The 12,253-nt window shown below is 36.5% G+C and overlaps 1 protein-coding gene across 2 annotated transcripts in view; it reads right to left on the reverse strand.

The window, feature by feature from the left end:
• LARS1 (leucyl-tRNA synthetase 1) overlaps positions 1-12,253 on the reverse strand; it is a 55,736-nt gene that overhangs the window by 15,781 nt on the left and 27,702 nt on the right. For both annotated transcript variants that reach the window (XM_032477035.1, XM_014557229.2), the window contains exons 15-23: positions 12,134-12,211; positions 8,916-9,001; positions 8,757-8,822; positions 8,577-8,659; positions 7,949-8,087; positions 7,393-7,605; positions 5,760-5,817; positions 3,937-4,000; positions 862-1,045 (exon numbers count right to left, since the gene is read on the reverse strand). In XM_032477035.1, coding sequence (XP_032332926.1) covers positions 862-1,045; positions 3,937-4,000; positions 5,760-5,817; positions 7,393-7,605; positions 7,949-8,087; positions 8,577-8,659; positions 8,757-8,822; positions 8,916-9,001; positions 12,134-12,211 — 971 coding nt within the window. The remainder of the gene's footprint in view (positions 1-861; positions 1,046-3,936; positions 4,001-5,759; positions 5,818-7,392; positions 7,606-7,948; positions 8,088-8,576; positions 8,660-8,756; positions 8,823-8,915; positions 9,002-12,133; positions 12,212-12,253) is intronic.

A 12,253-nucleotide genomic window follows, 5' to 3' on the forward strand; every position in this document is an offset into this window, starting at 1 on the left:
TTATTTAAAAATTCCTTCACGGAAAGCCCAAAATGCAATATGAAAATAGCTTTACTAAGGCTGTAACAGGTTTAATTGTTCCATTTTTAACAATGGACATTGGCTTAAAAAAGAATTCCTTATGCTACCTCAGGCCCTTCATAATTTGGCCTACTACAGCCCCAACTTGTTGGGTCTCCTACATCTGCCCTCCATGTACCATACTTCACATAAATACCATACTCCCTCCATGGCTTTCTCCTCTCCCTCAAAAATCTTCTTTTTCAAGAAACTCAGAATTCACATGCCACCTCCTCTGACTTCCCTCTGCCCCTATTATTACACTCATAATTAGCTGGATAAGTGTTTTTCTCTCATGCTAGACTACAATGAAGGATCAAATCTTATTTGTCTTTGTAATACCAGTGCTTAGGACGGTTCCTGATACAAAGAGACTAAGAACTGTCTTTTTAAGGAAAAAAAAAAAAAGACAATTCTTTTCTTCTACTTTTCCTTTAACCATTCCGCCCTCCTCTAATGCAAGACAGCACGGTAAAAATGATTGAGAATGGGCTTTAGAGACAGAAACAAATTCCTATCCCAGGTTTGAAATTATTAGCTTTGAAGCATTTAATGAAATACTTAATTTTTCTAAGCTTCAATGTCTTAACTATAAAATAATCTTTATCATATAAAATTGCTGTGAGTCTAAAATCAGACAAAGGATGCAAAGTACTTAGAATAGTACCTAGCACAAGTAAGCTTTCAATCAATAGTAGCTATTATTAACATCTAATTTACTTTCAAAGAAGGAAAAAAACTTAAAAATACACCACGACTAAGTAACCCTAAAGTACAAAGTGGCTGGGGTCCACAGATTACCTGGCAAAAACTCGATCATTGAAGGTGTTGGCAGGACCACTTCTCAGGCTGTCCCAGTTGGCAACCATTTCTTTCACCCATTCCACCCAGGTGTACAGACGGAGAATACCTGCATCTGCCATGGTTTCCACAAAGTTAGCATCTTCAACAGTGTCACCAGCATCAGCCAGGGCCAAGCGCATTCCTGGAAGAATTTTAAAATGTGGTTACTGAGTATCACCTATGTGTGCAGTTGGGTAACCCGCCTATGTGTAAACTAAGAAATAACAAGTGCTTTAAAGGACTGCATTGATCAACAGCAAAAATAAAGATCACCAGAAGTGGGATCCAAAACAACACTGTTAAAATATCTGAATTTTCTGTATTGCTTTTCATACAATTAATATCAATATGTGTTTCTCCTCAGGCATGCTGAGTTAATGAGATGAAGCGATCTTTAGTGAGGCAGAGGGAAAAAAAAATGATCAGCTGGGGAAAGATACCCCATCAACACCTCAGTCTCATTTAGAAGTAGCAAAATTATTATATTTTAATGCATAAGAACAGATGTTGGTGCCTTATGTGTACAAATTATATATTTTCTTGGTCCTTAAAGTAGATTGTTTTAAGTTTTCTACTAACAAAATTTACCTTTTCAACCAAAATCTTCCATTCTAAAATATTGAGAAAACCACTGATAAAGGTCTAATTAAATAAATTATAGGACATTCTTTCAATGAAAGGCTATACTGCTGCAAAAAAGAGTGAGGAATCTCTTACGTATCAGTATGAAGTGATCTCAGATATGAACTGTTAAGTGAAAAAGGCAAAGTTCCTAACAGTATGTACAGTATTCCACCATCCGTGCCTTTAAGATGAGAATCTGTAACATTGAGTTCTATGTGCATTAAGTATCTTTTACAATATACAAGAAGCTGAATACATTTTTTTTACTTTTTATTTTGAAATAATTTGACCTGACTTCCCTAACGTTAACAACCACAGTTCAAAACCAGGAAGTTAACATCAGTATGACACTATTAACAAAACTATAGACCTTATTCAAATTTCACCAGTTTTTCCTGTAACACCCTTTTCCTGTTCTAGGATCCAATCCAGAAACCCATCTTGCATTTAGTTGTTCTGTCTACTTGGGCTCTTCAAATCTGTGACAGTCTCTCAGTCTGGCCCTGCCTTCTATGACCTCGACACTTTTGATGAGTAGTAGTCAGTTGTTTAATAGAATTTCTCCCAGTGTGGTATGTCTGATGCTTTCTCATGACTAGACTGAGGTTACGCACCTTCAGCAAGAGTATTACAAAAGTGGTGCTGTGTGTCTTCTCAGTGCATCCTTATCAGGGAGGTCTGTGATACTGATACGACTTATTACTGTTATTGCAAACTGTCCTCACTTAGGCAGCGTCTGCCAGGGATCTCCACAGAAAAGTTACTGTTTTTGCTTTGCGATTATAAAGTTATCTTGGGAGAGATAATAGGAGTATATGCAAACATCCTATTTTTTCCTGAATTCTTCACCCATTCATGGATTTTGTCTGTGACAATATTACTGTATTTGCCTAATGGTGATTTTATATTTCACTCAATCCTTGTACTTTTATTAACTGGAATTCTTCTGAAAGGAAGAGCTGTCCCTACTCCCCCACTTACTTATTTACTCAATTATTAATACTTATCAGTTTGGATTCATAAATATTTATTCATTGGATTATAATCCAATACTATCCTTATGTACTTTGTTTCTTCTTGTGGGGTTTCTAAATGAGAGTTTATTTTGTTTATCCTACTTTAGTTTTATTACTGCACACTGAGTATGTTCATGTGGCAAATGATTTTCTTTTTAACTCAATTACTTTGTTTCCTAAATTGTCCTAGCTGGGGCAATTGGGAACTCCTTCAAGTTGGTTCCTGTGCCCTTTCAAGCTGTCCACATCCTTTTTTAAACATTTCCTTATTTTCTGGCACCATAATGTGTTCCATGCTCATCTTGTATTTTCTCTACTCCAGACCTCAAATCAATCATTTCTCCTAGGAACGCTTGTTCCTTTTATTAGAAAATGGTATTTAGAAACCAAGATCTGAATGCCAGGTGTTTCACTGTTACTAGTATTTACACTTCTCATAGTCTCTCTTAGCAGACAGAGCTAGAATAAAAGCATGTATACTAACTTACACATAAATTTACGTTTTTTTCTATTTGTCTGTATATAAAATAAAAACCATGAGTTCATACTGATATTGCCAATTTTGATCCAATATCATAGGGTTCATTCTAGCATTTCCTCTTGATTTATTTATAGCTTCTGACAGCGAGCTCTCATCTACAATATATTTATTTGTTCAATCCCAGTAAACACACAGTATAGTCTCAGAATTGCTAATCTACACCTCTTGTCAAAACAGATTTACTAACTACAATATTTGCGTAGAGTTCGTTTTGCCCTACAGCGTCCAGTCAAAATAGTGTTTTTTAAAGTAACTTAGGTTAGCTGGTCCCCAATCTCCTTCAGTACAGTCTCAGACTACAGTAGCCATGTGAGTAAAGCAGAGCCATGATGACCAGTCTAGGCTACATATGAAATAACTGGCTCCTCCAGATAAGACAGTACATTTCTTCTCTTGACAAAGTAATCATCAAATGGAACAGGAATGAGGACAGGGAAAATGTATTTTTCTAAAAAATGAGTGCTCCCAGTTGCAAGTCACCTGTATGTATATCAAATATGAAGGAAACACTTTGAAAAAGCTTCCTACATACTCAACATCGCTACAAACTAACTCTGACTTCTTAGAAGCAGCATGAAATTATGAAAAAGCCAGGTTGCCATTATAGTGAGTATTCCTTGAAAGAAGACTCTAATAATCTTAGCTTAAATTTGTTCCTAAATAGGTAAGATTAGCAATTCTTATGTTTTAAAAATTACATTGCTTGTACACAGAGAAAACATGAATATTTTGAAGTACTGGTAAAAGCAAAAGACAAAAGCAATAAAACCAAAACAACAATTTTAACCTGCCTGCTGTAATCTGAGGAGAATTGGACCCCACGCAACAGCAATAACAAAACAGTATACTCACCATCGGCTGAATATTTGTCAAGAGCTTGGCTCAAAGTGAGGAAGTTGCCTGTGGATTTTGACATCTGAAATAGAAAGTCAATGATCAGGCATTAGTAAAAATATATATAAATAAACAAGCCAAATCAGTCATATCAAATTAAATGGGTTGGCCACCATCAGAAAAAGACAAAAAGAATTAGAAACATGGAAAGGAAAAGATACCTTACACTAATTTTACAGAGGAGAAAACTGAAGTCCAGTCAGTACAGTGACTCATCCGAGTCACTAAAGCTAGGACAGGATCTCCAGTCTGCTTACTCAGTCCACTGCTCTTTCCATTAACTGATAATGTCCCTTAGGAATTGATTTGACTTGTGGGATAATTCCACTACAACTCTGGAACACTTTAGCTGGTTATAAAGAAGAGCTTTATAGCAATTAGAGTCATTCAGAAATAAATGGACTAGATCAGGAGGTCAGAATTAGGGCTTTAAGGAACTTCCTGTCATTAGGGTCACAACAGTTGGTTACTCAAGTTGTGCTGTGTCTGACGGCAACACAACTAAAGAGGCAACGTGTACAGCCTAGCAATCTTCATAATTCAAAAAATTTTTACGCCTTTGTAACTTTGCTGATACCAGAGAGGTGATTATTCTATCAATTTTCCACTACACAGCAATAAAGTACCTTGTTCTAATAAAATGAGTATAGTGTATGTATAAGACAACAATGCTGAAACCAAAGAAAATGTCATGTTATAACAGGATTTATATTTTTATACATATATAAAAATACACACACATATATATATACATATATACAAATATATAGTTACACTTTGACTTTCAAAGAAAAAAATTAGATAGTCAAAAGTCCTTGTTGATTTAACAAAATCTATAAACTGGCTGTTTTTCAGCCTAATGTACAGATTATCTTGAATAAATTTTTTAATCCCCTTTCAATATTAGGGCACTGTAAAAAATGTTTCATTTTGCAATTCATATCATATGCTATTTGTTTAAATCTATAACTATTTTCATTATGACATACAGCTATGAATGTTCTTTTACCATTCTTTCACCGTTAGTCCATCAGATGTAGCAAGCTGCACTGGTTGGAATAAATCCACCTTGTTGCAATTGTTATTAATGAAAAACAGATAATACTGCAACTTAATTTTTTGTTTGTTTGTTTAGTTGAGGGAGGGTGCCCCTTTCTAATGTGCACAAAGGCATCATAGGGGCAAGCAGGGCCTTGTTAAGAGGTTTGCATAATCTCCTGTTGAGGGTCTTGATCAACTAAAGTCTTGTGTAGCCTATAAAAAACCACGTCTATTATTAGTAGTAACAACAGGGGAAGTTACAGCAGTATAGTGAGAGATACACTGTCTGGGAAGAAGCCTTAAATGACACCTGAATACTACAAACTCCAAAATTCTATTATTCTCATTTAGTGTTTGGTCACAGTATAAAGCAAAAGCCACCAAGTTATTTTCTCAATTTAATAAGGAAGATATTGTAGGGCCACAATGATAGGGTCTTTATGTTTCCTGTCCCTTTCCCTGTCTCTCTCTCCTCCTGTTACAATTTGTGTCACCCTACAAACAAATGTTACAATCGGTAAATAAGTTTTCCCCATCCCTCCCCTCAACTAATACTATCTATTTCATTCACCTAATTTTAAAGGTAAACCTTTAATTTATGCTGGTAGTCCTAAACATTTTAAATGGAAGATTTTTAACTCCTTGATTTTCATATTCTTTATTTCTTTAAAAAGTACAACATCCTAAATCTGGAAAGTTTTTGGCAGAATTTTAACCTTTCAAGAGGCAATGAGCCTTACCTTCTCAGAGTTGAGGAGGAGATGTCCATTTGCCCTCACAGATATAGGCCATTTGTCACTTGACAGGTAAATGTTTAAATACAGAAAATGAAACAAAGATTATGGTTTAGCCTTAAAATTTTAAGGTAAATGCTAAAAGATTCATAAAAGTTTGCTAAGGCAAAAGTACAGAGATATTTATTGAGTCCTTTTCATAACAGGAAATAAAGGAAGACAAGGGAAGTCCATTAGTAAAGGAATGGTTGTATAAACTGTGGTACAGGCTTAAAATGAAATACTATGTAACTATTTTAAAATACAGGCAGGGCTATATATATTGATATAAAAAGATCTTAGAAATATACTATTACAAGGAAAAACAAAGAGACAAAATAGTGTCTATAATGTGGCATCTTTGTATAGATTAAAAAATATGTAAGAATAGATATCTAATGCCAGTATAGGAATACATACATTTTCCAGAAGGAATCTGGAAAGTAGTAGCAGTGATGAGCTTTGGGAAACAGAGTGATACAGGGGGAAGGCTGAAAGTTCACTTTTAACTTTTTGCCTTTATGAACCATTTGAATTTTCAAGCTATGTATATATCATTCATTCATTCACAAGATCAGGTAGGAGGCAGTGTTAAGAGCATGAGTTCTAGAGTCAGACTGCTGGGGTCTGCATGCTGGTTCTGCCACTGCTGGGTAATCCTGGGTGAGTTATTTGAGCCTTCTATGCCTCATGTAAAACGAGGATATTATAGACCCTCCTCCAAAGGCCGTAGTGAAAATAAGACGAGTTACTAAAAGTGATTAGAACAGTGCCTGACATAAGCCTTGATGCTATTACTTACCTGTAATTTTAAAACCCTAATACATGTCAAAAACTTGATGCAAGGGGATAAATATTCAACTTAACTACTAACAAGTAATTCTGAGATACCCGATTTCTCCAAAAACACATTTTGAACAACAGAGAAAAATAATTACATGGTAAGAACCACATCAGGTTTATTTTATTTCTCTTCTTCAAAACCTCCCTTTTATTCTTGAGAAAGAAAATTCAATCTCATTCTAAATATAAGAAGGAAATCACATGAGATTACTTTGGTCTTACAAAATAAAATTTGAACAGTGGGAGGGGTTTGTTTCTTCAGCTACTTTAGTGACAGGAGGAAAAGGCACACAGACATATTTGGGTCAAGAGGGAAGATGACAGAAGGATTACTCTTGAGCACAGGGTATTAAAAATGCATCTTCGACCCAGATTCTAGTCAGAACATCATCATCAACTAATGCTGGAACCTTGGGGCTCTCAGCTCAAAAGTGATGTTTCCTTCCAATTCTAACGTCCCACGCTCTGTCTTAAATCACCTTTACTCCTGCATCTGACAGGTCAGATGAGTCACATAACAGGGCAAGTGAATTACTGATGCCCCTGAAATATGATGTGCTTTGGTGGCCAAAGGTAGGTATGAGGACCTCTGGATATAACTGATATAGGAGGTGTGCTTTCTGCTTTAGAATATTTAATATAAGTAAAAAAAAAAACATAACTGGCAAATCTAACCATTCTCTCCACAGTAATTTCTATATATTTGAGCCCTTGTCAATAATCAATACATTTAGTCTACATCTTTTTTAGCACTCACCTTTCTTCTGGCCACATAGCCACATGATTATAAAGGAAATATGAAAGATGATTTGGAATAAGATCCTTGCCAGAGACTCGAAGATCCACAGGATACCAGAATTCAAATTCCTGCCTCAGCTGATCTAGCTTTTCCTTTGGGATCTGAGTCTTAGGAAATGGAGCCTCCGTGAAGAAAACATAGTCCCAAACTTCCCTGGTCATCTGCTGAGGACTATTAAAAATAAAAGAAACAGACAACAACAATTACATATATATATACAACCTCTTTGAAAGAATCAGGATTCTAATCCAACCTTGACGTAGAAATCACTTTCTTAATGCAGTTACATTAACAAATGAGGACAGGAGACTCCCCTAAGAATGAAGAACGGGTAACAGAGGAGGGGCTATTTATTACTTTTTCTCAGTTCAACATCAAAAAGCAAAAACATCACAACAAAATTCCACTAAATGAGTTCTTCTAAAAACTAATTATTAGAATTTCCAATAGGTAAATCAAAAGCTCACATCTCTTGCTAACAAATTACACTTCTTTTCCTTATCCATTTACCAACCTGATGCCCAGCGGAGACTCTGCCTGTCCACGCAAGTTACCTCCCTGCAACAGGTGTGCAACTGTGTAAAATGCCATGTAAATAGTGGAATCGGAGAGCGATTCAATCAGCCACTGCTCATCCCATGGTAGACGAGTACCTGCAAGATAAAAAGAAGGAAACTAATGCTTGAGGAACCCAAGAGACACTTTATCTATAGAATTCACATTTTCAAGAGCGGGTCAATAGTACTGACAGAGCTATCTTAAATTTACTTAATTAATACAAATAAACTGGTAAGTAAAAGACAAAATGGGTACTCTCTGTCTCGGCCTTTCTCTTGCCTTCTGAGATGGCCTGCATGGTCTATGGAGTACGCATCTCTGCTTTCACTCAAAAAACAAACAAACAAAAAAGGCTGAGGCACTAGAAACTTTCTATTAAAAAGCTGCACCATAAAAGCTATGTAGGTTAGAGACTTCTACCACCAGGTGGATGTCAGAAGACCATGTCCTAGTTTCCCTCACCCTCTAACCCCGAACTTCTAATTCAGAAAAACACTGGAAGAGAAGAAAAAAAAAGGTAAAGTGTTACTTTGCTACATAACCGGCAAAGTCATCCAAACAGAAAAACGTGGAAGTTTGCTTACCTAAACCATAAGTTCTGGAGCAAGCATGCTCTTGCAGCCAATCTAAGGTAGCTTCAAAATTCCTCCTGGTCTCCTCACAGAACCTGGGAAGAGTAGAAGATAAAGTATTTCTCTTCACCTTTATTGTCTTCCCTGTTTCTCATCTCCTTGCCCATCTACCATCACTTTCTCCCAGCTTACGTTTCCAGGTTCTTCAAGCACTGGGATGTCTGTTTTTTCCAGTTCTCTTCTCCATAATCCAAGTACCTGGGAGTGGATGAAATGATTTAAAAAAATAAAAGTCAAATAGATAAGCAAAGTGACAGAAGGAAATTCCTTCTTACTATAAGAGAGACTAACCACTGGTCACACAGGGCCACGACGCATTCATCTGAAGACCTGGATATAACTTGTTTCTCTGGTTCCATGTAAATATATGCATCTCCCTAAATGAAAGTAAATAAAATTATATCAGCTATTATGTCAAGGCAATCTCTGTTCCTCAAAGATAAGAATAACTTTTAAAAAAATGCTCTACCACAAATAACCAAAACCTCACATTTTCATTATGTCTTCCCTCTTCCCAAGGTAGAAGGTAACTGCCCTTCTTTCTGTGTAACACTTGCTGCTGAAAAGGCATGCATCTTTATCAAATGGATCACCTTCCCTAGGTACAGATTATGCCTCTTCAGAGTGAAAGATGTTTAACAGTTTCTAATGCTATGCTCTGAAGGTAAGGCTGCCTAATTAGCCTTTTATTCCTGTTATAATATATTAAAAAATATATATATAAAGAAAATAGGAAATCAGATCCATGGAACCACTGCTGTTAAAAAAAAAAAAGATGCACAAGAATTAAACATGGAAAATACTATTACTGAAGACTTCCATTTAACAATAGTAAATTAAAACAGACATGTAACTCTGCTTCCTCTCAAAATTCTAACAAAATGACAACAAAGAGGCTTTTTTTTCCCCAATGATATGAACCTATAAAGACAACAAGAATGGGAGAAGAAATAATATTAACCAAATGTTGGGAACTAAAAAGTAGGATGACAGATAACTATTAGCAAATCAAAGAAAGCTAGCTGAATCCTAAGCCCACAGAAGAGAAGGCTGAAAAGCAATCTAGTTTGCATTACAGAACTTCCAAAAAACTCGGGATTTGTAGCACAAGACAGTTCTGGAAGAGAAGGCAACACAAGGCAGGAAAGACAAGGACTAATCAAAGTCTTTTAACGAAGTTTGAACTCCAGATACCCTGATCCCACACTATGCAGACAAGCAAGTGCCCCTCCCTATGCCAGCAGAGCAATGAAGGTTTATTCCCTGGACAGGACAGAAGAGAGTCCCTCAACCAGAGGACAAGCTTAGGTTATGGGTATCACAGTGAAAAAGCGGGGACTGAGTGAAAGTGAGCACACTGGGTGTTGGTACCCACCCTAGCAATCTTCTCCCATTCAGCTCCCAGAATGCTCAGTTAGCACAGACCCTTTAGGTCAGAAACTGAAGAATCTTCTGAGGGGAGTCTAACAAACCAAGAAGCCCTAATTAACATCAAGGCTAATATCAGGGCTTCCCCAAGGCCCAAATGGACCTTCTGGATCTCCTCCAGTGAAGCCCTATCCATATCCAAAAAGGTTCCCATCACCTTTTCGTACCCACTGTTAAATATCAACAGTTGTCCTCAAATTAATGAAAGATTAAAATTTCATATACATGAAATGAGAATGGCATCCTATAAAAAAGGATCAGATAAGAAGAATAAGCTCTTAAATTGCCTCTGAGTTGGGTAAGAGGTATACAGGAATTCATTATACTTCTCTATACTTTTTTATAAATTTGAAATTTTCCACAAAAAATTGAGGGACTTCCTCAGAAAGAAGAGCAAAAGGACTTTCAGAGGCTAAGAGATTCAATATCTGAATGGTAAGAATTCAGTCAGCAAAAATAAAGAACAGGAAGGGACAAAATTGTCAAACAAAAAGTCAAGAAATTTTCCCAAAATTGAAGAACATAAGTTTCCAGATTGAAGGAGCCCACTATGCACCCAGAAGAATGAATGAAAACTGACCTACACCAAAGTAAATCATCATGCAATTTCAAAATACTGGGACAAAAGAGAAGACTTTATAAGCTTCAGGCTGGGGTGGGGAGGGGGTGCAGTGTAGCCACAGGTCAGTTATAAAAGATTCATTATTACCAGAATGGTTTTGGACTTCTCAACAGCATCACTGAACCAGTACACTATGGGCAATGGCCTTTAAAATTTTAAGGAAAAATTCTTTCCTAAGCCAGAATTCTAAACCTAGACATTCAAGTATGAGAACAGAATGAAGATATTTCAGACATGGAAGGTCACAAAAATTTACCTTCCAGGTACCCTTTTCCAGGAAAACTACCAGACGCAGAGCTTCACCAAAATAAAAAAGTAAATAAGAAGTCATGGGATCCCAGAAACAGGAGATCCAACTCCAGAGAAGTAAAGGGAATCCTAAGTAAGAGAGGAGGAACATCCCAGATACTTGTGCACATCTGCAGGAAGTACCAGTCTGAATGAGTAACACAGGCCAGAAGGCTCTGGGAGAACTTTGTCTAAGATGTAACCGATGGCATACCGATGTGTTTGAAGGTCCTGATAGGAGAACTTAACAGCTGAGACAGAGTTTGGGGATGAAGTACCAAAAATTATATTTAAAAGTAAGAAAAGTCGGGGGGAAAGACAATTATTAACTCCACAGAAAATCAAAAGCTGGGGAAGAGAAGTTCTCATGGTACACTGCCCTATGGATCAGCCACGACTCAAAAACGTACACACTGAGTATTGCTCTAACGTAAGTTATAATACACCTCGACTAGGAAGATGGGGGTTGGAGAAGTACACATAAATGTGAGGTTAGACAGGAAGACACAAGTTGGGAAGAGTTAAATCTTGATCTTCCATAGTTGGAAGTCAATGGCTGATGCCTAAAAATGAAAATTTAAAAATTACACTACAAGCATTTAGATGAGAGATCTGTAAGAGAGGTGGAGGACGATACTAAATAAAATAACTGAAAACAGTTGAAAGTAAGCCTGTCCAAGGAAGAGAAACTTAAGAGAATGTTGAAGGAGGGAGAAGAAATTATTTTTAAAATTTGAATAAGCCATTGTCTCTCTGTATTATGGATATACATAACTGTCAAAAATAAAAATTCAACTTTAAAAGTAGTTAAGTAACTCAACAGAAAAAAGTTACAACAAAAATGAAAAGGGAAAAAAGGATGACAGTAAAAAGCCCTACAGAAAGAGAACTGTAACCACCAATACCTCACCGCCAGGAAGCACCATTAAAGTTCTCTGTATGTGATTTGCACAGGCGATCTTTGGAACACTAACTCTTCATCAATGTTACAGGTGGGATGTCAAGTTAAATGAACTGCTAAACAGGTCTCCTGTTTTATATATATATAAAATTATATCTCTAATATAGCTCCAGGTTCTACTACAGAACTCACTACTAATTATCACTGGGAAGTCTATTAACTAAAAGCTTTTCTCCAAAAACAGCCTTCAGAGGATAGCCCATGACATACAGCGTCAATCATCTTGTTCTTAATAGTCTTCTTTACATCTTGGACCTTCTGTCCTTTAAATCCATCCACCAACATTACCTAAAAGGAGAAGTGGAGAAAAAGCACATATGAAACAATTAA

This window comes from Camelus ferus, chromosome 3 (assembly GCF_009834535.1).
Source record: "Camelus ferus isolate YT-003-E chromosome 3, BCGSAC_Cfer_1.0, whole genome shotgun sequence".
Taxonomy (NCBI): domain Eukaryota; kingdom Metazoa; phylum Chordata; class Mammalia; order Artiodactyla; family Camelidae; genus Camelus; species Camelus ferus.